At 37.6% G+C, this 27,031-nt stretch overlaps 2 protein-coding genes across 2 annotated transcripts; both read right to left on the bottom strand.

Moving 5' to 3' along the window:
* Positions 1-2,287: 2,287 nt before the first annotated feature.
* Positions 2,288-3,797, bottom strand: LOC126661935 (uncharacterized). The gene is made up of 4 exons (XM_050355817.1): positions 3,772-3,797; positions 3,059-3,706; positions 2,482-3,009; positions 2,288-2,324 (listed from the first exon to the last, which is right to left on the bottom strand). The coding sequence occupies exons 1-4, from the start codon at positions 3,795-3,797 to the stop codon at positions 2,288-2,290; spliced, it is 1,239 nt and encodes a 412-aa protein (XP_050211774.1).
* Positions 3,798-22,841: 19,044 nt separating this feature from the next.
* LOC126661936 (uncharacterized) lies at positions 22,842-26,138 on the bottom strand. The gene is made up of 5 exons (XM_050355818.1): positions 24,146-26,138; positions 23,840-24,036; positions 23,569-23,731; positions 23,331-23,475; positions 22,842-23,283 (listed from the first exon to the last, which is right to left on the bottom strand). The coding sequence occupies exons 1-5, from the start codon at positions 26,136-26,138 to the stop codon at positions 22,842-22,844; spliced, it is 2,940 nt and encodes a 979-aa protein (XP_050211775.1).
* Between the last annotated feature and the right edge of the window lie 893 nt (positions 26,139-27,031).

Raw genomic sequence — 27,031 nt, forward strand, 5'->3', positions numbered from 1 at the left:
TGGGATCGTATCTCGATTCATATCTTGTCTGGGGGGCGAATCGTCTGCTTTCTTCGGGTCTTCCTCTCCTGTCATCAGGTTTGGACTTGGTTTTTTCTCTGGATCTCTCTTTCGATTCTTTTCCTTTTGCTTCCTTTCCGCGAATCGCCCTTCGCCCTTCGTCTAACTCGAAGTATTTCTGGGCTATGCCCATTAGGTTCGAGAAAGTTGTGGGTTTATTGACTAGCAACTTGTCCACCAGCTTTCCGAATCGCGTCCCTTCTCGCAATGCTTCTGTCGCCATGTCGACGTTCAGGTTGTCTATCTTCATAGCTTGCTTGTTGAATCGTTCGATGTAGCTTCGCAGGGTTTCTCCTTCTTCTTGGATGCAGGCTCTCAGGATACTGGTAGTGGTTTTAGCTGGGATATTTGTGAGATATCTATTAAGGAACTCTGTTGAGAGCGAAGCGAAGCTTTTGATCGAGCCTGGTTTTAATTTGTTATACCATCTCTGGGCCGTGCCCGTGAGTGTGGTGGGGAAAACCCTGCAAAGAATGGCGTCTGATACGCTGAGTAGCCCCATGGTCGCTGTGAACCTAGAAGTATGGTCTCGGGGGTCTCCTTCCCCATTGAAAATTGGCAGGATCGGCAACTTCATGCTGTGCGGGATAGTTTCCTCCATGATCTCGGGCGAGAGGGGTGATCCTTTCAACCTGAGGTCGTCTATATCCAATTCTTCAGATTTTAGTTTTTTGAGCGCTTTGGCGATCTTCTCTTCCAAATCTTCTTCCACCACATATGTGGCTTTGCTTTTTTGGGGTGTCTCTGACGATTCGCCCTCTCCTTCTTGGTGTTTTTTCTTAGTTTGCTCTTTCCCTGCATCTCTTTCCTGTCGCTTACTCCTTGGCGGGGCGTCTTCTTTTTCCTTCTCCCTTCGTTCGTCTCTCTTTGAATTCAGACCGCTCCGGGCGTCCTCCTGGTTGTGCTCATTCCTGGGTGTCTCCGGTGATTCCTCGTTAGATTTGTCTCTGTTCGGACTTTCCTCGTCGCTGGTTCTATTTTCTCGCTGGTTTCTTGCTTCGTTTCTTTCTCCGTTCCCTCTGGTTCGGGGTTCCTTGCTTTTATTGTTTTCTGCTCTTGCCTCTCGTCGGCCTGGGTTTGCATTTTCTGTTCTTTCTCTTCTTCTGGGAGCTGTAGGGCTGAAGTTTTCCCTTAGGATTTTCATAGTTTCTTCGTGCCTGTCGTTTGTTCTTTTGGCTTCGCTAGCCAATCTGTCAAGATTTGCCTGTACAGATTCCAGTATCTTCTTCAGCATTTCGTTGTGTAAATCTTGTGCTGCTGCATTTGGTGCTTGTTCTTCAGTGCCTAGATTGAAAGCAATTGGGATGCTTCCCCTTATCGGATTAGTTTGGTACTGGGGTGTTGAGAAAGAGGGCCCTCCGGTGTTGCTTTTTTCCCCGGAGTTGTGAAGCCCGTCTTCCGTCACGTTGATTATCTCCGGAGTGCTTTTTGGGTCCATTGGTTGTTTGTCTTTCAGGTTTACTCTTTCAGAAGTCATCTTCTTCAATGAGATTTGTATTTGAGTTCAGAAAAGCTCCTTCTTTTGAAGTTTAGTTAAGCTTTTCCCACAGACGGCGCCAATTGATGGAGTCTGCCTTCTGAACCGGTGAGTGAACCTGCAAAACAGGGTAGAAGCTAACCGGACGGTGGTTGTCCGATTAACTCTCCGATGCTAAAGTCAGTCTAGAGCTTTGAGCAGCGTTTTGAGTATATGAATGTAATTGTCATTCTAGGCATACCTCGTGCTCCTTTTATAGTAGTCGAATATACCTAGTAGAGTTGTATTAGGCAAGTGAATCCTACTTTATAGGGATTCAGCCATATCGTAGAGATTCTCCTGATTTGTCGGGATCTACCTTAATCTGATAAGTCCTATTTAGGAACGTCTTCCTAAATAGTCTTATCTTCCTAAAGTAGAGCTTATCCTTCCATATGTAGTGTTTGTGTCCGAATAGGACAACACTTCCATAATTAGTCGATTATCCGAATCCCGGACCTGACGCGTATTCGGCGGATCATGTGGGATTCGGTCTTTATTAGCATGTCACTGAATCTTAAGAGATTCAGCATTTCCTTCACATCTTCGGATCTTCAGGGGGAGTCCGGTATCACCTGAGAGTGGATCTCCTGTAACTCGGCTCCATTATACTTACAATAGGATTCGGTATCCATCACTAATATTAAAATAAATTTTTAAATAAAAAAATTTGCATATGATTTGTTTTTATATTTTTTACATATGTTTTTTTTAGTAAAAGGCTGGAGTTGAGAAATCAGATTTCTTGCTGCCAAATATTATTAAAAATAAAAACCAAACAATTCAACAATGAAAAGAACTAAAACTAAAGAATATCTCATCATCCGCTCATTTTGCTTGAATCTTCTCGCTCTTCATAAGTTCAGCTTTACCGGTTTTTCAGAAATTCTTTTAGAAAGATTTACCTGAATTTTTTTTGATGCGTCTTGTTTTTCCTTTGAACCATAGTCCAATATTCTTGTTCTTCTTGTATGTTATTTGACCAATTCTGAAAACCAACTGTTTCAAAACATTTCTCACTATTTGCATTTATATTATTTGAAGTGTCCTTTGAAGAATCCGAGTCAACCAAATTTTCCCATCTCTGAGGAAATAAAGTACCTACATGAGCAGAAATTTCGTTTGATATTTCAATGCTAGTATCATCAGTCGAGGGCTTTCCTGCCTTATTCTGATGTTCAATTACAGAGACATTTTCTGCATTCTCTATTGGTGTCTCCTTGTATGGCTCTAAAACAGAATTAACTTGGGCAACTTCAAAAGCAAGATCATTCCGTAAATGTTTGAAGACATTATCAATAGGAATATCCTCATTTTTTTGATGTCTCTGTTTCCAGATCTTTTCTTGAACTGCAGGTTTATCAATAGAAACATGTTGATCCAGCTTTTTATTCAATCGACAATCTCGAGGATGATGGCCAATATTAGAACAACTTGTACAAAAAGATGGGAGATTTTCATAAATCACTTCAATAAAAAAACTTTTGCCTACCCTTTCTATAAGAAGACTTTTCTGGAACAGTTGAAGAAAGATCGACGTCAATTAAGACTCTGGCATAATAACCAAATTCCGCGGCATTCGTCGCGTTGTCAATCTTCAAGGGGACACCAATACCTTTAGCAATTGATGATAAAATCTTTGGATGCCAATATTCCCAAGATAGTTTATATAATCTAACCCATGCCTGAGTGTTTGTAGATTTTTGAGATGAAGGATCAAAATCCGGACTCCAATGCTGAAGACGAAGAATTCCTGGTTTCAGCATAATAACACCATTACTCCAAACTGAATTCTTTTCCGAGATAGAATTTAAGATCACATGGTAATAACCCCTTCCCAGAGAAATCAATTTCCAATTAGAAGTAATTCTCCATATATCTGTTAATTTTTTTTTGAGGTCTATAAGTTTCCAAGGGGATTCTCCTTTAGAGAGAATTATACGAGCAATAAGAGCATTCTGACACATTGCAATCTGTTGGTCATAAACTTTTTGATCAATTTTAATATCAATAAAGCCTCCTTTATTCACAGGAATAGAATCATCACAAGCTGATACTAATTGAATACTTGTAGCCGAGTAAGATGATTTTGTTGAAGGTGTTGTAGAGAAAGAGAACATGTCTTTATGGCTATAATAATCCATAATGAAGATAAGAAAAGAAAACACAGGGATCAAAAAGTTACCTATGAATACAGGACTCCATGAAAAATAGCCGCCATAGCAAAGCCCTTAATTAGGTCATCCTTTTACATATATTACTATTTAAATAAATATAATTTGATTCTGCGTAAATATGCGGGTTTACAATACTAGAGTGTTTATCATATGCAATGGTTGTGACATGTCATATTTACTATAAGCCAATTACCATTTGCGATAAAGAATTTTTTAATAATTATTTACTTTTTTAGTCATTAAATATTTTACATACTATCGCATTATTAGTTATTTATACGAATAACATGACGCAACGATTGCGTCCTATAATTGTCCGTGTATACTTTAATAGATGAATTTACTAGTTCTGTTAATTTAACAGCAGTTTTTTCCTTTTTAATAGATTATATATTTTTAAGATAAAATTCAAACAACGTCCTTATTAAAATTGTAATAATAACCGGGTGGTCTTTATACGAATTGAGTTTGATAAACATAAAAATATTACAATTAATTTTAACGTTAATGTCACAAAAAAAGTCAAACTTCACACGTCTTCTCATTTTAATCACGCAGTTTAAATTTTTTTATTTTCATGCACGAACTACCACTTTTTCTCAAATTCATGCACGGTACTGAAGTGGAACTCATTCATTGGTTTAAAATGACATCCACATCATCGAATTACACCAATGGAGTCGTGGCACCTCAGCACCGTGCATGAATTTGAGAAAACGTGGTAGTTCGTGCATGAAAATGAGAAAATTTAAACTGCGTGATTAAAATGAGAACATGAAAAGTTGGTGAATTTTTATGACATTAAACATTAATATTAAATTGTTTATATGTAAATTTTATTATTTGTTTGTTATTCTGAAAAACAAATTAGTAACAATATTTAATAAAAATTAAAATAACATATTTAAATGAATTTATATAAAAAAATTAAAAGGATGAAGATTAAAATAAAATTGTAATTTTAAAGAGTTTTTTTTACGAATAATATGCATATTAAAACGATAAGATGTGGCAAAAAAATTCCTTAAAACATTCACATAAAAAATAGTACACATAATGTGGTGTATAAGAGGTCATGACTCTTAAAGAACAAAGTCATGAATTAGAGGTTTTCTATCTATTACATACAATAATAATAATAATAATAATAATAATAATAATAATAATAATAATAATAATAATAGTGAGCTGAGCAAAAACCGAATCAGATTAGAAAACCAAACCAAACCTAACCAAACTTAGTTATTTATTTCGATTTTTCAATGAAAATGGTTTGATTCGGTTTTTATTTTAGGTAAAATTCGAGGTTCGGTGTTCAGTTTGTTTAGGTGTTTGGAAAACCAAAATACTCAATGAAGCGAACTTTAACATAAAACATATTTTAAAAAATAAAATACATAAACATACATATTTATATTTTTATATACTTTTTGTCTTTATTTCTTAGTTATTATTGATATATAAAATTATTAATTTTTATACAACATATATAAAATATTAGACTCTAATTATTTAATATTTAAATTAATTTTAATATAGAAAATATTAAAGTTAATTAAATTTGATTTTAACTGAACCGAACCATACTGAATCAAAATTGATTCGGTACGGTTTAAATTTTTTGCTTTCAAATTAAAAATTCGGTTCAGTTTGAAAATTTTCCAAACTTTAATTGGTTGGTTTTGAAAAATTTCAAATTGAACCTACCGAACTTGTCACGACCCGATTTCCGCCCAGAAACTCGTTCCGAGACCGGCGCTAGGGAATGAGAATGATGGTTCTGAAACCCGTAGCAAGTCTAGGAAAAACAGTAAAAACAATTCGCGTTTTGAAAACATAAAAGGTCTCAATCTCTTTTTGCAAGTATTTGAAAACATTTAAATAAACGTGTAATCAAAACCGTGCGATTGTATTTCTGGACTCGGGCAGTATGTGTACACAGCAGGTATCCTAACATAGCTGTCCGAAAATAATGCCAGCGGTGCAAACCAGTTATCACATCAAATAACCGATTTAAGCATGTTTAACAAACAATCATAAAGTTTTTATCAAAACCAGATTTCTTTATAAATATTTGGCAAAAGCCCTTTTTGTATAAAACATGTCTTTCTCCAAAAATGATACTGACAGTAGTTTCACATCAGAGTTAAAACAATTACAAATGAACTACTGTGGGATATTACAACTACATTGCAGCTCTAGAGTGACCTTTATCTATTTACGACTTCCGGAGAAAGAACTGGAGGTCTTGCCACGTCAAAGTGTCATTTACCTGTGAAAGGGAAATCAACTGGGGTCAAATATGAGTGAATTCACATAGTTACTTAAGCATATTAATAAAAGTAGAATCGCATGTAAGTCACTTTGTACATCTAAATAACCGATCCAAATAAAATTTTAAGAGAAACGCATTCGGTTAACTATGGTTAATACCACAGTTCATGCTCACTTTTTTAACACAGGAAGAACTGTGAACTCATGCTATCACAGTCATCTTAACTCTGTGTAAGTTTTGTTGGGCCGTAAATTAAATTACTGGCTCCCCAGGATAACCTGTTAGGTCTAGGCCGCTTTGCAAGCATTTGGCCAAAGGACCCCAACCAATATGCAATACAATGCAGTGATTTGATAACACCGGTGATCACACAGTCATATTGTTGCCCAATATAAAGAGTTTGAGATATGCCGAAAAATAAAATTACATACGCGAACACGCTGCTTAAAACTTAATTCTGACTTTGGTATCAGAAAGTTAATTGAACAATTACCGTTCGGTTAACTATTTATCATGTTTTGCAGATTTAATTATCGGATCAGAATGCAGACTCCATTAATTAAATTAATCCTTTAAGTCATTTGATGTTAACAATAAAGAGTTTTGAAACTAACAATTGCTTTTATTTTTCCAAAGCATTTTAATAATGATAAGAATGCGGCAAAACCTAAAACTAACTAAAATTAGTCGTAGTTGATTATAGGGCTGATGATAAAATAAACTTAAACCTTTACGAGCTGTTGTAATTTTATTCAAAACTTTTAATTTTTATACTAATTGTCTAATTTTGACATTTCATTACAAGTTTAAGCAAATTCTTTTCAATTAATTTAATTGTTCCAATTTTTATAATTAACTTTGTTATTAGCAAAATCCATTTTTAAAAATCTTAAAATTTAACTTTTATCATTAGAAGAGATAATGTTAAAATCTAATTATAAATTCTTTTATTTTTTTAATAATTGAAGGAAAAAAAAAAGAATTTGAAGCTAAAAATAACTGAAAAGTCAAATGAAACTAATAGGTATTGTATTGAGGTAAAAAAATTGAGAAATTAAATTAATTGAAAAACTGGTTAAAATTACAACCAAATGTTAAAATTAGGCTATTATTATAAAAATAAAATTTTTAAAATAAAATTGTAATAACTTGTAAAGTTTTGGATTTAATTGAACATTAGACCTTTTTTTATAAAAGTGTTACAAATTATTTCCAAATTGAAAATGGATCATGACTATGTATAATTGAGATTTAATTTTGTTTTAGAACAAACTAATAGTGACAGTAATTTCTTATAAACAATCACGCAATTTTTTGTTTCATAGTGATATATATTAGAACGTTGGAGTGTTTTAGTAATAATCAAAAGCCGTAGCGTATAAATTAAAAATAAAATAAAAATTATATTGAAAACAGTAATCACTATAATTTTTGATCAAAAACAATTCTTGTAAAATGAGGTTCACTAATTAATTCTTACTATGTCGATAAAAGTGATTAATAAATGATAAATTTGACACTTCAATTAAATTTATCAAACTAAAACAGAAACTTAACCTATAATTTAGGAAGTACAAAATAAAAAATGTGCTTATTCGTAGCTATAGAGAGCATATATAATGCCAACTTGACTTGGGTGACTAAGTCTTGAAAATTGGGGAAAAATGACACTCAGAGAGTGGTGTAAATGTCAGCAATTTGATCTAATGGCGAGACTGAGTCAAAATTAAGAGTGTCTTAAACAAAATTTTGACATATAATTATAAATTTAATTTTTTTTATTATAGACTAAAATTTTTATTAATAATAATAAAAAAATACAATAAATGAACGGTTTTTAAAAAAACTGAAAAAACTATTCTAAAATGGTAATGAAATCTGCAAATATGGTTGTAATTACGGTTATTGATTAATGCTTTTCAAACTATTAAATGGGTCACTTAAAAAATACAATGATTTTACTAGAGTGAGCAACACTCATATGTGTACCATCAAAACCATCACAATCTTCACATAGCGTTGGGAGGAACATAATAGTTGGCTTATTACTTCATCGAGTAGTTACTAATTACTTTTATTATTCTAAAATATTGATGCTATTTAGTCGAATCGAATTGCAATACAGTCGAGTGTGAGTTTGATTCAATTAGACCCGAGAGTTTGTTGAATTGAACATTGAATTTGATTCAATTTATTTATTTCAGTTCGAACTCGATTTGATGTATGATGAATCAATCTTAAATATTTGTATAAAAATAAAGATTATATATTAGTATAGGTATATGTAACTACAAGAGAAAATAAATGAATCAGTCAAAATTCAATTTGATCTGAGAGGCGGTTGGGTCTTCAATAACTACTGAATTAATCTTAAATCATTTTTTTATATAACTTTATAATAATTTGTTAATTGGATCGACTAAATTATGTCGTAATCTAATCTAAATTTAATATGAAATGTTAATATAAAAATAAGGTCTAATGAGTTTTAAAATTTGATTTTTGTACTATTATTAGTTGCAATCAAATTTTAAAATTTCATGATTATGCAAAATTTAAAAAGATTTTTATAATTGTATCTTAAGGTTTTATATTTTTTTGTCAAAGAGCGTGGTTAATTTATGTTAATAAACAGCCCACGGGCAGATAGAGGGAGGGTCGAACCCCTACCCTTCTGCGAAAGTTTCATTTTTTGAGTTTAAGAATTTGCTTTATTTATCAATTCTAAGCAGACTTTGTTAGAAATCCTCTTTAGAAACTAAAAGTTATTTTTAGAATTTGGCAGCAATTGATAAAAATGCAAATATTTTGATTTTTTTTTTGAGAATCAATGTTGCGTTTTATTAATTAACAAACAACGGTTACAAGTTCGTTAACCGGAAAAGGGACATTTCCATCAATAACGCAATCCCTACCATAGAACAAACCCCATTTGGCTAAAGCATGAGCCACTTGGTTACAAGAGCGATTCACAAACTGAAAACTCACCGCTCGCCCCTCACTCTCAATTAGACAATCATCAACCATGCTCTGCAAGTAATCAGCAGCTCCGCATGGATATCGAAGTCTATTAGCAACATTAAGCACATCCATCTCACACACAACACTATTAAAGCTCAGGTCTCTAGCAATACGCAAGCCAAAACTTACAACTTTCGCTTCAGCAATTTCAGCGTTTGTACATCCATGTAAAACTGAAACCCCACAGCGAACCACAACACCAACAGAATCTCTACCTACTGCACTCAAGACTGAGATTCTTTTCTCCGTTGAAATTGCTGCATCCGAGTTTATCTTCAAGCACAAACCTTTCGGAGGGAACCAGGATTGATTCTCAGCATTAATCGAATCCTTCCTCAACTTGGCACTGCCTCTAGTCGATAGCATGGAAGGAATACAATTGAACAACGCTGATGTGGGCATCCGCTGGTTTTCGAACACTATATTGTTTCGATCACTCCAAATCAACCACAAAGACATGATAAAAAACTGCAGCTGCTCTTGCTTCAAAGTACTGAACATGAGCGATAACCATTCCGGCAAGGTCTTGCTCGGAAAACAATCAACTCTCAGGTTGAAAGGCGACGACAGCCACAAACCCCTGACAATATCACACTCCTTTAAGCAGTGAATGGCCGTTTCTTCTTCTGTGTGACATCTCAGACATAAAACTGAAACCTGAACTTTCTTGTTCACCAAATTCGAATTGCATGCTAGCGAATTGTGGCCCAGACGCCAAAGAAAGTGTTTAACCTTTGGGGGAATTGAAACTTTCCAGATATTATTCCATATAGCTGCATTATCATTCACATTGGACGAACCCGCTTCATCTCTCCTAGCCATGTTGACAGCCAAATAATAGGCTGATTTAACAGTAAACGTTCCCATCTTGTTGTGAGGCCAAAAAAGCCTGTCTGGAGGCAACCTACTGCTAATGGGAATCTGCAAAATATTAACTGCATCCTCTTCAGTAAACACCTGCTTAACCTTATCAAAATTCCAGCATTTGTTTACTTCATCAATGAAAGTACTCACGCGGCAGTCATCTAACAATTCAGTTGCTTCTATCGGTTTCATGTAACTGGCATTTGAAATCCAGTTGTCACTTTTTGCCAAAACCGACCGCCCATTACCAATACGCCAAGCGAGCCCCGACGACAACACTCTCCTACCTTCAACGAAACTTTGCCACACGTAACTAGATCTGCGACCAACATTTGCAGCAAGAACATCAGACCCCGGATAATACTTCGCCCGAAAAACTCTACCACATAATGAGTCTGGTAACTGATACAGTCGCCAAACTTGCTTCGCTAACATCGCAAGGTTGAAAGCCCGTAAATTTCTGAAGCCGAGCCCCCCTTGCTTTTTTGCTCTACACACCTTGTCCCAACTAACCCATGGAATCTTCCCTTTGTCCTCCGTACCACTCCAATAAAATCTCGCAGTAGAACTTTGCATATCGTTACAAAATGAGACGGGTAGAGCTAAACACTCATCATGTAGGTCGGAATGGATTGAACGATAGACTTTATCAACACTTCTCGTCCACCTTTCGATAAGATATTCTTTTTCCAACCCGCCATACTTTTATGAAGTCTATCCCGAAGAAAGGCGAAAATTGGCTTTCTTGATCTTCCTATCATCGTCGGCATGCCAAGGTACTTCTGGAAACATCTCACTTCTCTCACAGCAAGGATATTCCCAATCGCATCTCGCGTCTGTTGTTGAACCCCCGAACTAAACATCATCTTGGTCTTGTCAAAATTAACCATCTGACCCGAGGCCCTTTCATATCTGCTAATAACCTCTTTTATGTACCTACTTTCATGGATGTTGGCCTTAGCAAAAAGAATGCTATCATCCGCAAAAAAATAAGTGATTGATCGTCGGACCACCTCTACACACTTTCCCTCCTGTCAGCTCGCCATCTTCCACTCCCTTCCTCAATAACGCCGAAAAACCTTCAGTGCACAAAAGGAATAGATACGGAGAGAGCGGGTCTACTTGCCTCAGACCACGAGTAGGATGAATCAGCCCATGAGCTTGTCCGTTAACTATGACTAAAAACGACACCGATTGAATACACACCATTATTAATCGAACAAAGTGCTCAGGGAACTTCATTTTCCTCATGCCAGCCTCCACGAAGGACCATTCCACTCTGTCGTAAGCTTTGCTCATATCAAGTTTAATCACGACTGAACCCTTTTTACTTCTCGATCTCTTCGCCATTGTGTGAAACATTTCAAAAGCCACGAGCGCATTGTCCGTAATAAGACGACTTGGGACAAATGCACTTTGTGACTCATGAATAACAGTAGAAAGAACCTGCGTTAGTCTGTTGGCTAAGGTCTTGGAGATTAGTTTGTAAATGACATTACACACAATAATTGGCCGAAAGTCTTTCATAGACTCTGGTTTCGCAATTTTAGGGATTAGTACAATGTTTGTATGGTTCATTCTGTCAGGCATAACCCCACTCTCCAAAAAACTTTGCACACACTTGACAACATCGTGGCCTACAACATTCCAATAAGATTTATAAAACATTTCCGACATTCCATCCGGACCCGGGGCCTTGGACGGTCCCATTTGCTGAAGAGCTTGGGAGATCTCTCCTACATCATACGGCCTTGCAATATCAGCAGCCTGTTCATTAGAAATGGCCGAATTTATACACCTGATGACCACATCTTGATTGGAAGGACTAGAAGTTTGAAAAGGCTGCTGAAAATAGGAAACAGCAACACGATTCACGCCTACACCGCTCTGTCAACAATTCGCTTCGTCTTTGATACGGAGAATCTGATTATTTTCTTTCGGTTTGAAGCTTTTTGGTGAAAAAATTTGGTATTTCTATCACCGCTTTGTAACCAGTCCGCTCTGGAACGCTGTTTCCACATTATCTCCTCATGAAGTAACATCTCATTAATTTCAGCCTGAAGAACATCGACATCTCCATCATGAATCTCGTCACCGTTCCTTTCCTGCAGGTCTTTTAGCTCGTCGAATTTCTCCTTAACCTTTCTCCTCACGCTACCAATTTTATGATAGGCCCAATCTTTCAAACTAGAACCACAATCTCGGAGTTTGTCCATAAAACTGCGACCACGACATCCCTCATCTCCCCAAAGCTTGCACAACACATTCATCGAACCCATCGTGGCGCATCCAAAATTGTTCGAACCGAAACGGTTTGGTAGCAGTTTTTTGACCTTCTGATTTGGAAGAGAGCAAAATAAGGCAGTGGTCCGATTGGTGTCTTGCAAGATGAGACACCTGCCATTCCAAAAACATATCCTGCCATTTAGCATTGGCGAAAAACCTGTCCAGCCTAATTTGGATCAGTTGCTCTCCGGCCCTCCTGTTCGTCCAGGTAAAAGTGTGCCCTTCAAAACCCAAATCCGCTACACCACAGTCGTCAATAGCAGATCGAAATTCAACTAACTCCCTTTGGTCTCTGATTCTACCACCTTGCTTCTCATTGTTATACAGAAAAAGATTGAAATCCCCAAACAAAAGAGTAGGGTAGCTTCTATCATCACATAACTGCTTCATTAGCTCGTAAGTAAGGTGTTTTTTATTCCCCTCAGGCCACCCATAAATACCCAGGCCCTTCCATTTCAGGTCCAAGGCCAGATCATGAACATAAAAATCAATATGGTTGTCAGAAAAATCATTAATAGTGACATCTAACGATTTATTCCAAAATAAAGCGAGACTGCCTCTTCTCCCATTCGAATCAACAATAAAAGAGTTAAAAAACATAAAACTTCTACAAATAGCATCGAACTCACAACGAGTAAGTTTAGTTTCCATCAAAAAGAAAATATTTGGGGACTTAGTTTGAATTATAAATTTGAGCGCCCGTACCGTCCAAGGATTCCCCACACCTTGGAGGTTCCAACTTAGTATTTTCATTGCGTCCGGCGAGACTGCTCACCAGTCTCCGCCGATATCTCGAATTGTCCAAACTGATCCGATAACCCATCTCTGACTCTCTTTGAGAAAAGATTAACCGTATCTAGTGCATCCTGAATCAAAACGTGGCTCCGTTTGGTAGAAACCATTGTCCCATCTCCATCATTCCCCACTTTCTCCCCCTTTCGAGAAGATTTGTTTCGGTTCCATGTCTTTTTCTTGCCACTACTAACCGGCTGATTACCCTCTTGGATCTTGTTGCTGTTACTTGGTTTTTTCTCCATAGCCATGTCAACGTGACCTTGGCTAATATTAACTTCAACAAATCCCTCCATTACCCCTTCTAAATCAGTAACTTTTGCATGGGTGTCATGGGCAGCAACAGTCCCATGCAGTAACTCAGCTCCATTCTTGGGCAATTGGATATCAGTGGCTTCCCTCCCCTCCCCTTGTGTTTCCTCCTCAAAGATCAGATTACGTCTAACAGTTTCCCTCATAGGACAATTAAACAATGCTGAACTTGAATTTCCATCATAGTTTCTGCTTCCAAAACCCGATGATCTACTCCCCATCAACTTCCTTTTGCGAGGAGTACCACGCAAACCGTGTCCATATGGCCATTCCGATACCTCAATCTGCTCCGGTTTAACTTCACATTCCGCTTCCGTATGATCAAGCATTCCGCACCAATAGCAAAAGTTTTGAAGTCGCTCATATTTGAACGAGATCCAACATTGTTCGCCTAACGGATTAATAACTTTCATGCCTCTCATAAGGGGTTTTGTAGTATCAATAGCTACACGTACTCTACTATACCGGCTCCACCCTTTCCCCTCTTCTTCTTCCCTTTCCACAATCCTCTCAATTTTCGTACCTATTTTCCCCACTGCAACTTTGCCCTTAAAATTAAGTGGTAAATCATAGATGCGAACCCACACCGGACACGTTATCAACATCAGATTATTTGGTTGCATATTCCCATTTAAAGGTTCGAACAAAATCAATTGTTTGTCGAAGTGCCATGGACCTTCACGAAGAATTCTCACCTTATCCACCCTCGAGAAAAATTCGCATATAAACAGATTGTCTCCAACATCCCTGAGATTAAATCCTTAGCAAGACGCCAAGCGCTGGCAAGAGCGTTTTTCATATGATTCAGGTTATAGGGTTTCTTCGTCAGAAGTTTCCCCACCACGCAGAATTCTGACTTCTCCTCTGTAATATCATCAACCACGTCTTCGAGGTTTATGGCCGTTTGCTCCTCATCTGTTAGCCTGAGCTGAGCACAAGCCTCAACCAGTCCCTCCTCCATCTCAGTATTAACCAGTAACAGACCCTATCTGACTTTGAATACCCTGAACACGTACACAGACGTAACAAACTCGGAAAAACCGAAGGAAAAGCTTCAGTAAAGAAGATAAAACCCTAATCCTAGGAAACCCTAGAATAGGAGAGAGAAAACCCCACAAAACGGGAGATAAAAATTTCCAATCACTTTTCGCAAATATTTTGATTTTAAAAAATTGAACTTAAAAGTATAGATAAAATGGCTAAATTTTTCAAATTTGAATATAATTATAGAATATAGTATTAATTTAATCGCAATTGATACAATACGCAAGTGTTTAAATTTTAAAAGTAACCTAACCTAAAAAATAAAACTATCATTATGGCGATATATAATTTTAAAAGAAAATAAACAAACCACCAAATTTTGTTTGTTCTTGAGAGTCTATATTTTGCAAAGTCGAGAATCTTTATATTTGAACAATCCGGTATTGTTTATTTTAGTGATTTCAACTGAGCCAGTTAGGATTAAATCAAATTAAAGTAATTTTAAGAGTTGATCTTTTTCAAAATTCATATGTTTATGTTGTTTTTGTAAACTTCAACCAAACTTTCTGATTATTTTTATATTTATGTCCAATTTAAATATTTTTATAAATATGTTCAAAATTTTAAATTCTTTTTTCTAAACTAAATTTTTCAATTTTTTTATCAATTGTGATCAAATATTTATATTAAATTTTAGAAATTAGATAATTTTCATAATTTGTTAAAAAAATGCAAACGTTTGGATTTAAAAAATAATTTTTTTAATTTTAATCATAATTAAAATAAAACTTTAAAATTAAATATAGTTATTAAAGTGAAAAAACTTAATTATAATTAATAAACAAAATAAAAAAATTAGATTTATAAATGATTAGGTCTAATTTTAAATAATCTGCAAACTATATCTACTTGGTCACATCAAGGTCCAACGTGAATGAAGGTTCAACGTATATCAGATGCTAACTAATATGGTCCAGGGAAAGAAAGGTGAGGCAGTCCTTATGGATATGAAATCGGTGATTGTGGTTCTTAGTCGACTGCTGAAAATTGTTCATATTTATCTCATATAATAAACATTGTTCACATTTATCTCATATTATGTCATGTTATATCTACAACAAATTAATAAACATTAGCGACAAAACATCGTTTAATTATTAGTATTTATTTTTTGAATCATTAAAAATTACACATAACGAACATATTATTAGTTTATAACACATATGATATAACGCAACGGTTACGTGTATATTTTTTTTTTTGGTGACGAGAACTCACTCTAATGAGCCGAAACTCAATATCATTGTCAAATCACGGGACGTGAACCGCCCGCAAACCCACATACCTGATAATTCCGGGCTATAATGGCCAGCAATCCAACCTCAACCATTCCATATTAAAAGAGGACGTAGCCGGAGTTCGAACCCGCAACCTTTGGCGCCCAGATGGCTGAGATTTGGACCATTAGACCAAACCCGTGCGGGCAATTTGCGTGTATATTTACTTCAGATTAAACACAAAAAAAGAAACTTTGAACCAGATCCAACCGATCAATTTGATTTGTTATTTTAATTAGTTTTATATTAAAATTCAATTGATTTTTTTATGTTTATAATTAAAACAAACAAAAATTCTTGTTTTTATAAATTAAACTTCATCGAATTAAATTTATTGATCTATTTTTTAAGTTTCGATCAATTTTTCTGCATCCCACCGAACAATAGCGAAAAACAGTATATACATATACATTACTAGAATTAAAACTCTAACTACAAAATAACAATTTTAGTTTTTTTTTTCTATTTGGACAAACAACATATCATTTTATCGTTATTTTAGTTTTGGCAAAAAATATCTAAAGTTAGAAATATTTAAAAAAAAAACAAACAATTCGATGATTTTTTATAGTGATATGACCAAATTATTTATAAAGAAAAATCGATCATCTATGCTCTAAGAATTAACAGGACTAAGTGAACTCTTAACATCCGAAAAGTTTCACTAATGTCCCCATCGTCTTAAAATAATGAATAGTCTAACACCTCATGTTACGAATGTATATATTTAGTCATATAGTAGACAAAGACAGGAATGAATAATAGAGAGGGAGAAAGAAATGTACCTCATTTTCAATTATTCCTTATATACTACGATGATTTTCAAATGTACCTCTTCGAGTTACAAAAGTAACAATGACACAGTCTGAGTAAATGCATATTTCAAACACATTTAAATTAAAGAGATTAGAAACAAATATACACCCTTATGATAGGAGACGCCCCGCAAACAGATATGAAATTGTCACGACCCGAATTCCACCCTAACTCAAGTCACGACCGGCGCTAGGGAATGGGAATGGTTGTTCCGAAAGCAAGTCTAGAACCTCTAGAATTTTTTTGCAAATATTATTAGTGGATCGTACCTCGCGTACGATCCGTTTTCAGAAAACACCGTTAAAACCTTTCTCGTTTAACGCAAACACATTTTTGAAATAAACATATAAGCAAAACATGGTTTCAGAAGTACTGGTTTGATAACCTTGTTATCTCAACCCTCGCTTTCTTCTGAAAACCTGGCGTGGTGATTACGGAAACCAGGGACTTATCTTTCGCTTGCCTTAACACACAGGCAGCCCTATTTCCAGCCACACGCCACTGTTAATATGTTTAATAAAATAAGCGGACACCTTGCGTCTTGCAACGGTGGTATTAAACATATTAAAATACACAGCGGACCGGTTACACATAGCCGGCGTATATAAAGCATACTGTTTTTGACCCTCACAAAAACACACGAGGCCGACTCGGTAACTAGATACAATATGCCACTAAGCAGCCACCCACTAGGTATACACAAGTGCACTAGATCCTATCAGAGTATCTAAACAAGGATTAGTGGCACGGCTTCTAGCACATTACATTTATACTATTGCGGCATACTAAGAGTACAAAATCATATGTACAATAACAGAGAAGAGCATTCCTGAAGAAGGGATGTGTAAGCTCGACTGATCTCAAAACTCGTTTCCTGAAAAATGGGGAAACAACAATGGAGTCAGAAATATAAATATTTCTGAGTGAGTAAACAGTTTACAGATAAATACCAAAATCGCATCATATATATAAAACAGTTATATATATAAAATATTATCAATTTATCGATCCATCTGAAACCCTAGTCCACAATTGTTCTAACAGACACACTCATCTCACGAGCCTATAGACAACAAAATAAAGACTGTTAACTGAATCACTGCCGTCCAATTCTGTATCTCTGGTACCTGGACCGTAATCAGAAACTGCCTTCGCGGTTTATTCCGCGACCGTAGCTGTATTACTGTCGTTTCAGGGTTTACCCGTGAAGTCAGGGCATCTACTTTCCCAATGACTTACACGACATGCATACCTCTATACCTCGACAGAAGTACATCTAAAAATCGGTGTTGGTGATCACGCAACCCTATTGCCGCCCAATAGGTAGCTCGTTCCAATGGACCTCTCTTGGCTAGTTTATACTACTGCGATTTATGGATTTAAAATAATTGAATACTGATATTCAAAAGTAAACACGTAAACTCACAGTACTGCTAAGTTACGACTTAGCACCGCCATATGTGTGACAGACTCCCCTGAGTCCTGGTCTGACTGCTGGACAGCTAGTCGGATCAAACATACAAAACACACAAGACAATACATCAATACCCAATTCTGGTATAAGCATCTAGGTCCTGAAACCTAGGTCCAGACAAATCACACAAATATATAACACTTAACACTTATGTTCTCGTTCTTTTTAAAATTATTTAAACTGTTTTCATCTCAAGAAAACATTTAGACTTTACTCTATAAGTCCTTTTAGGTATAACAATATCTAATTAAATCATTTAATTGTATAGACTTGATTGCCAAAACAATTCATAGTCGTATACTAATTATTTAGCAACATCGTTTGCTAAATCTTTTAAACTGGTTAAACGCCGACTTTAACTCTTTTAAAGTCCTTTTTAAACGTTTAATTTTACTTTTAAAATCTCATTTTAAAAGTCTTTGACTTAGGTTTAAAAATATATATTTAAAATATTTTAGTTTCGGTCAGACAACACGTCGAGTTACTAGGCAAAAATATCTCGGAATCGCCCCTCGAAAGTCCGCCGAAAAAGTCCGGAAAAGTCCCTACGCACACGTCCCGCTAAGTCACTGTGTGTCCGCACGCCACTGATGTGCGTCCGCACGCCACTGCTGTGCGTTCGCACAGCTACTGCTGTGCGGGCGCACAGCAGGCCATCCCCGCGAAAATCGATCCTCGGGCCATTCCGACGTGCTTTTAACCTCGTTTTTCCGCTCCTAACACGTATACAAAATCCAATCTATCCAAATTCACACTTGAAACGTAAAAATAATAGGTATACGTTCGATTCGATACGGTAACCGTTTATAAACGTATATATATTCGATATATATCAAAATATATTAAAATAAACGTTTAATACAGGATTAATACCTCGATTACTCGAGTAATCGTTGAAAAAACAGAGTTAGAATTGAGAAACGGTCGGATCGCACGAAACCCTAAGTTTCTGCGCACACACAGAGAGCTAAGTAGCTCTCCATATCTTTCATGAAAGAAATGGCATCTGATGGCCAACATTTCATTTGAAATGTTATTTATATAAGATTTGGCCAAATTATCACTTTAACTCAAATTCTTAATTGATCCTCCGTAATTCAAACGGAAACGACTTTCAAATTTCGTGAAATTTTACCCAAAAATCTAATAAAATATAATAAGAATAAAAATATAATTTTTATTCTCATCCGACTTATATTTTATCTTTAATAAATCCCAGAAGATTTATTAAGTCCAAATCAGTTCCACTTGATTAAACTTTCTACGTCCAAATTTCATGAAACTTTGACGATAGCTTCGTCAAATTATTTCGCGAATAATGACACCAAAATTATTCGCTCGGGACTTATAAATTATTTTATTTTAATTTGAACTAACGAATAATACTTAATTAGTTTATAATTAAAATTAATTGAAATAAAAGTTTAGGGATTAAAATTGCCCTTTTTCTAACCTTGGCCTCCACTTCTCACCGCTCACATCTTCTTATCTCTTTTTTTAATTTATATATATATACACATATATATATATATATATATATATATAAACTTATATTCATTAATAACACGTCGAGACTTCCGAGTTTCGACATTTTAATTTCGGGATTTTATCCGAAATATTAAACTCTCCAATTAGACTGGTATATTGATATATTAATTATCAATATATTTTTATCTTACGACTCCAGTCGTATTTTCTGTTCTATCAATCCCGTTCATATCACTTTATTAAAATTTAAATCCTCGATTTAAATTTTAAACTCCTATTATTACGATATAATTTTAGGGATACTTATAAATTAAATTTACGCTTAAATTTAATTTACATATTCCCGGCTAATAAAACCTTTACTGCACGTAGCTTATAAAATACGGGGTATTACAGAGAGATTGTGGCGTTAAGGCTTCCCTCCCAAACTTGATTATCTGTAGAGATGGAATCTCTAACTGAATGTAGCTTTGGTGTGCTCAAGACTCCGGTAGAGAAAATCTCCATCTGACGGCATCCATCAACTAATACTTCTTCTAATAATGGGAAACTAAAGGCATGATTCCCCGGGGCAAACCTAGAGAGGCTCCATAAATTATGAAGTATAGTTTTCAATTTTTTAAAACCACCTCATCCTCATTCTGATCCCCATCGTTTTCCACCACTTCAGTCATTGTACTACAATAATTTAGGCGCATTTCATTGAGGTTTACCATCGTTTTTTCTGTCGAGACAGTTAACAAGCTTTTCAAACTATCACAAGATTCCAATTTTAGAATCGCTAAATTTTGGAAGGATGATGCTAATTGCACTCTTTGGCTTAACCCGGAACAACTCTCAATTGTCAGACTCTCATGATATTGAGTAACTGGTTTCAATTTGGCATCACACTTCCATATATGCTTTAAATCATGAGCGCTGACAATGGTCAAACGTTTCAGCGGCATATAAACTGCATCCTCATTTGAGAATAGCTCTTTTAAATGACAATAGTAAACAACAAGTTCCTCCAGACTGTATAGTGTTTTGAGGTGTTAAAGATAATCCCACATTGTTTAGGAGAATAAATATAAATGAGTTTATAAGTGTGAAGGTTCAACCACCTATTAACTAGTTCCAGTTATGTAACACCCCGTATTTTTTCCATCTAGTTCTGTTAAGCCTAAAGGGTACTTTGGGTTTGTTTGAGTGGTTTGACCACTTAGAATCGTGGTTCGAAGGTTCCAAACCTTTTTATTTTTTGAAGTGTCTTGGGTGTGGCCTCGGAGTTTGGAGCGGTTCCGAGCTCGTTTTTAAAAATCGAATTTTTCATCGGAGGCAGTTGCGTTTAGCGGGCGTGATGGGAGGAGTGTCGCGAGCGCGACAGGTATCGCGGGCGCGATACTGGCTGTAGCGGCCGCGACGTAGGGACTGTGCAGATCGCGTTTTCTATTTAAAGACCCCTTAATTCGACCTAAAAACTTTTCCTTCAAATTCTAAAAACCCTAAACGACCAATATCACTCTGAAAACTATTCTCCTTCATTCCTTAGCATATTTTGGATCCTTGGTTAGTGTTTTCATCAATTGTTTCATGGTTTAAATCCTTTAATCTTGCTCTATCGAATTTTCCATTCATTTTTCTTCGTCTTATGGTATTATAGGCTGATTTGGATATTATATTTTCTGGGTTTTCTCTTCTGATTGTTCTTAGCCCATTTATGAGGTATGTAATCTTTCCCTTATGCTTTGCTTTAGGAATTTGATGATTGTTGTGGTAGATTCATACTTTGGGTTCTATGTAATCTATTTTCTGTTTTCCATGATTTATATATTCTGAAAATCATGATTTGTAGTTATAAATGGCTTATGATTGCACTTATACATTGGGTGAATTGAGATAATTGTTTTAACGATTAAGTATATCAATTGGGTGATGTTTTTGGATTGAAAACTCTGTTTTGAACTTTAATAAAATCTGGAAACTTTACAAAACTTGATCTTAGGTTGATTAGATGCAAATTGTACCTTGGGTATATTAGAGGATTTGGTTATATTAAAGTACTATAACAATTGTGGTTCTAACAAGTTCAATTCACTGTTTTCGAATCTTTTTGAGTGGCTAGAAATGTTTTCAAAAGATTGTTTTTAAGGAACTAAGACAATTACATTGGGTGTTAATTGTTGGTTAATCTATTCAATGACTTGGATTGTTATTTGTCTAGTTATGTGGCTTACTTAGGGTGGGGTTTAATCAAGTTACTAAGGGCTGTAAAAGTATTTTAAAATGATGGTTTTAACTTGTAATAGATTATAGCTCTATCTTAGGTTGTGGTTAACATTGGTTAAATGGTATATAAGGCATGTAAGGTGCTATATGGTTTTGATATGTTTAGCTAAGTTATTTTCGTTTCAAGATGAATCTTGAAAGGTTTGAATCTTATTGATTCCATTTAAATGATGTATTTAAGTGTATATACCTTGGGTGTTACTTGCCAAGTGTTGGCGAGCTATTTGGGCTAAATTGCTTATTATGTTTTTGGCATTATTAAGTTAAGGAATGAGTTCTTATTTCAAATGACTTTGGTTTCTATTTAAGGATTGGTTTTAAACTCTGGCTTTTTACTTTGGTTTAAGGTTGGGTCGGGTTAGACTTGTGTCGCCCGACATGTTGTGTTGAGCTATACTGCAGTTAAAGCTAACACACTACTATGGGAACTGTAATTGTTTTGAAAAAACTATTTAAGTATTTAAGACAGTGGTTTCGTTTTCAAAGCTAAGAACTCACCTAAGCTTAAATTTCCTAACTTTGTTATTTGGTTTGAATGGAATGCTTTGGATATATATTGGTTGTACTTCGGTTACCTTGGTTGTACTTTGGTTGTGTTTTGAGATGCTAGTCCTATGTGGTGTCTAGTATTCTTAGAGTTAGGGGTTGTTCGGATATTAACTTATATAATGTTTTAGACCCGTCACTGCTCGTGCTTCGGAGTCTACGCAGAGTTAGCTGTTTGCCAGGATTTCACGTGGATAAGCAAGCAGAGAGTTTGTAGTGTTATTTACCGTTTTATTAAGTACCACAAGTTATTTTAGTATATCAAATGTTTATGAACTGTTTTAAGGATTATGGATCTGAATTGGAACGAGCTACTCGATAGGCTTGTATCGAGACTGTGTGCACCGGTAAGTACTTTGGGATTGGCTAACCAATGTCTTGCCTACTTTGTCGTTAGGCATCTCGACCACGGATGGGTGAATGACTTCCTGTACAAGACTCCGTCAAGAAAAGCATAGTACGGGGCTTGTCGCAGGATTTTGTATGCTTTGTCTCTGTCTTCCGGCAGAGTCCCGTCCATCAGGTAATGGGCTATGCCTTGCATCCAATTTTCCAAAGGCTGGGTCAGGAAGATGGTTTCATGATTGTCGATGCTGGAATGCTTTTGAACCGAGAAATGGACCCCTTATATCTTTTCATCCCCTGTTGCTGCTTTGGCCAGTACGTTGGCTTCTTGGTTTTCCAAGCGGGGAACTTGCTCTATCACCCATTTTCCCCCGAGCTCCTGAATCTTGTTCAAGAAGAACTTGACTCTGTCAACGTATCTTCGCATCTCTGGATCCCGAGCTTCAAAAGTACCCGGAATTTGACAAACGACCAACTGAGAATCGCTCCTTATCGTTACATGCTCGGCTTTGACCACATTTACCATTCTCAATCCGATTAGCAGAGCCTCATATTCCGCGGCGTTGTTGGACGCCGGGAAATCGAATTTTACCGAGCTCCGGAGTGTAACTCCGTGAGGCCCTCTCAGGACCACGCCTGCTCCAGATCCTTCCAGATTCGCTGCTCCATCGACTTCTAGGACCCACTTTAGAAGTTGTTCATCAGCTTCCTCAGTTTGATCACTGGCCGTGGTCTCGGCTATAAAATCAGAGCAGGTCTCGGTTCATACCGGATGTCGTATCCTCCCAACTGGACCGACCAGCTGACCAGTCGTCCTGACATTTCTGGCCTCTGCAATGCCTTTCTCAGAGGTTGGTTTGTCCGTACTACTATAATGTGAGCTTCAAAATATCTCCTTAGCTTTTCTGCTGCCACTTTCAATGCCAAAGCAAATTTTTCAATCTTTGGGTATCTGACCTCCGGGCCTTTCAGGACTCTGCTGAGATAGTAAACTGGGGTTTGCACACCTTTATCTTCCTTGACCAGGACTGCCGATGCTGTCTCATCATTCACCGAGAGATATAAGTACAAGATTTCTCCTGGCTCTGGTCTACCTAGCACCGGGGGTGTGCTGAGGTAAACCTTCAGCTCTTCAAAAGCTGCGTTGCACTCCTCCGTCCACTTGAAATTCTTTGTATTTTTCAGGATTTTGAAAAATGGCAAACATCGTTTGGCCGAACAACTCATGAACCTTCCCAGCGCCGTGACTCTTCCATTCAACTTTTGTACTTCTTTTACCGAGTTAGGGGCTTTCATGTTCATTACTGCCTTGATTTTCTCAGGGTTTGCCTCGATACCTTTCTCTGAGATGAGGTGCCCAAGAAACTTCCCAGACCGTACTGCGAAAACACACTTCTCCGGGTTCAGCTTAAGGTTGAACTTCTTCAGCTTTTCAAAAGTTTCTGCCAGGTCCCCCCGCATGATCCTCGATCCCTCTGGATTTCACGACTATGTCGTCTACATAAACCTCGACGTTCTTGCCCAGTTTATCTTTGAAAACGTGATTCATGAGTCTTTGATAGGTTGCCCCAGCATTTTTCAAACCAAAAGGCATCTTCTTGTAGCAATATGTCCCCAGATCTGTGGTGAATGCTGTCTTTTCCTCGTCATCCTTGTTCATCGGGATTTGGTGGTATCCCTGAGAAGCATCTAAGAATGCATAGACTGCGAAACTACACGTTGCATCTACCAGTTGGTCGATGTTCGGCAGAGGGAAACTGTCTTTCGGGCAGGCATTGTTTAGATCAGTGAAAACTATACAAAGCCTCCATCTGCCATTAGATTTCTTGATTAAAACCACATTGGCCAGCCACTCCGGGTAATCCACTTTCCTGATGAACCCGGCTTTCAAAAGCTTCTCCACTTCATCTCGGATAGCAATATGTTTCTCTAGAGAGAAAGTTCTTTTCTTTTGCTTGACAGGCTTGCACTTAGCATCCACGTTTAACTTGTGCGAGATTATCTTCGGGACTACCCCCCCCCCCCCGATATCCTCTGGCTTGTTGGTAAACTCTTCCACGTACTGTTTTATCCGAGCTATGATAGCTTCTCGGTGCTCGGTTGGCCAATCTACTCCCAGCTTCACACACATCTCAGAGCCCTCTATTAGTTCAATTGTTTCTAAGTTTTCCCGGGGTTTCTGAGCCTTTTTCTCTCTGAGGAGCAGCTCCGGTGTATCGATGTTCATCGTTTCCACCGTGCTGCCCATCGTTGCCATGTAACATTGCCGAGATAGGGTTTGATTTCCCCTAATAGTTATGACCTCATTTTCCACTGGGATTTTCATCATTAAGTAACGTATACTAGTCACTGCACCTGTGCTATACAACATAGGTCTACCAAGAATACCATTGTACGCTAAAGGCATGTCAACTATCATAAAAAGTGAATGTACCTTCCGTGTTGGTTCCGCCAGGATACCCTCTGTTCCATCCTCCTGAGGTATTTCGACTCCGAGCTCCAAGTCTAGCTCGACCTTGCCTTCTGGGCAGACCGAAGCTCCACCCAGCCCCAGGAGGGGGATGTTCACTGGTTTAAGATCATTTTTGGATCCTCCCAGCGTCAAAAATACTGACAAAGTCAATAAGTTAACTGAGCTACCATCATCCACCAGCAGTCGTTTTACCCATTTCGATCCAACAATAGCTGATACAATCAAAGCGTCTTCGTGGGGAAATTCTACCCCCTTCGCATCCTCTGGCCCGAAAACAATGCTAGGCCATGGCGATCCTGTAGACACTGACATGACCATCATTTGTTTTTTCTTTCTGCGTTTTCGGCTATACTCAGATTCCAAGGTTCCTCCTGAGATTGTGTTAATCACCCCTGTGACTTGTGTTTTCTTCGATGGGGGTTGGGCTTCCCTGCTTCCTCCGGGCTCCGACCTGACCGAGTTGACCCTCGTGTTTCCTCGGTCTTGACCCTCCTTGGCAACCACGAAGTGTTGTAATCGTCCCTGGCAAACCAGCTTGTCTATCTCACTTCGCAAGCGCCCACATTCTTCTGTTTCATGGCCATAGCCATCATGGAATTCACAGAACTTGGACCGATCTCCGTCCTTCACCAGCCTCGGGGGATAACGAATCTCCTCGTTATTGTGCTTGATCCAAGATAAAATTTGCTCCCTCGGAGTATTGAGCGGTACATATTGTCTGGGTACCCCTGCTCGGTCCACGTATCCTTCCGTACCTCCCCCAATGCTGAAACTCGGCTTTGTACCAGGTCCCGTGCTAGGCGGACTGAGTTGAGCATTAAATGACTTGCTTCCCCTGTATCCCGAAGTCTCGTTCAGAGGTCGGTACCGATCTTGACTACGGTTAGATCTCGGAGTGCTCTGCGGTTTACTGGGAACCGAGCTAGCCATCCCATAAACTTTCCTTTGTCTCTCCTCATCGAGGTTGATATAATTCCAAGCCCTGTTCATCAACTCGGTGTAAGTGTCAACCGGATTGGTGATCAAGCTATCTCGGAAGACCTGCATGCTGGTGTTGTCTTTCATAGCATCAATGGCAGTATCATCGTTCAAATCTTCTATCATGATAACCTCGGCATTGAACCGAGCAATATAAGCTTTCAAACTTTCTCCCTGCTTTTGAAAGCATTTCTTCAAATCACTGGATCTTTTCTTTCGCTCGATGCTCGGAGCAAAATGAGTTTTAAAGGCCATAGCCAGCTCCCTAAAACTGTTGATAGAGCCCTCCTTGAGGTTCTGGTACCATTTTTGCGCGGCATCACTCAATGTTGAAGGGAACACTTTGCAAACCGTCGCATCTGAAACACTTTGTACTCCCATGGCAATTTGGAAACAACTTAAATGAGTCATCGGGTCGGATTTACCGTTATATCTGTCAATAGGTGGATATTTAAACTTATCTGGGAATGGGTCGTCCCATATAGCCTTTGACAACGGGCTAGCAATGCCACAAGTAGTGAAAGGTCGAGATTCTGCCTTGTGCCCTTTATGCTTATCTAGCTCGGCCTGAACAAGGCGAGTGACTTCGTCACACAATGTTTTCTGATGTTGTGACGCTGCCCCCGAGCTGTGAACACTCTCAGCCCCATTTCTCCTGACCGGTGGAACTCCTGCTCTCGCGGTCCGCAGAGGATCTACCTCTGGGTCTGGGTCTCCCCTCCCCAAGCCAGCGTCTCCGCGCTGTGTCCCCGGTGGCGGATTCTCATCTTGCACCCCCTCCCTTCGAGGAGGAGGAGGATCATTCCGACCTTCGTCTCTCGGAAAAGGGCGGTCATGCCGACCTTCGTCTCTCGGCAAATTAGCATCACGGTGATCTTCGCCTCTCGGCGCTTGATGCTCTGTCTGGCCCCTTGGTCTTGGTCGAGGGTGGTCGTTCCGACCTTCTTCTCTCGGAGGACGATCGTCCCGAAACTCAGCTCGAGGAGGTGGAGGAACAGGGATCGCCGTGGGGTTGTATC

This window comes from Mercurialis annua, linkage group LG8 (assembly GCF_937616625.2).
Source record: "Mercurialis annua linkage group LG8, ddMerAnnu1.2, whole genome shotgun sequence".
In the NCBI taxonomy this organism is placed as follows: Eukaryota; Viridiplantae; Streptophyta; class Magnoliopsida; order Malpighiales; family Euphorbiaceae; genus Mercurialis; species Mercurialis annua.

Bases quoted from the DNA above. Each gene is read 5' to 3' on its own strand.
- LOC126661935 (XM_050355817.1), bottom strand. From the start codon at position 3,797: ATGGCGGCTATTTTTCATGGAGTCCT. The intron at 3,707-3,771 runs GTATTCATAGGT...GGATTATTATAG, and splicing joins GCTATTTTTCATGGAGTCCT to CCATAAAGACATGTTCTCTT. The intron at 3,010-3,058 runs GTTTTTTTATTG...TTTTTGTACAAG, and splicing joins TATAGAAAGGGTAGGCAAAA to TTGTTCTAATATTGGCCATC.
- LOC126661936 (XM_050355818.1), bottom strand. From the start codon at position 26,138: ATGATAGAAGATTTGAACGATGATACTGCCATTGATGCTATGAAAGAC. The intron at 23,476-23,568 runs GTGTGCAAACCC...TGGCATTGAAAG, and splicing joins CCTGGTCAAGGAAGATAAAG to TGGCAGCAGAAAAGCTAAGG. The intron at 23,284-23,330 runs GTATGAACCGAG...GACCACGGCCAG, and splicing joins TTGGGAGGATACGACATCCG to TGATCAAACTGAGGAAGCTG.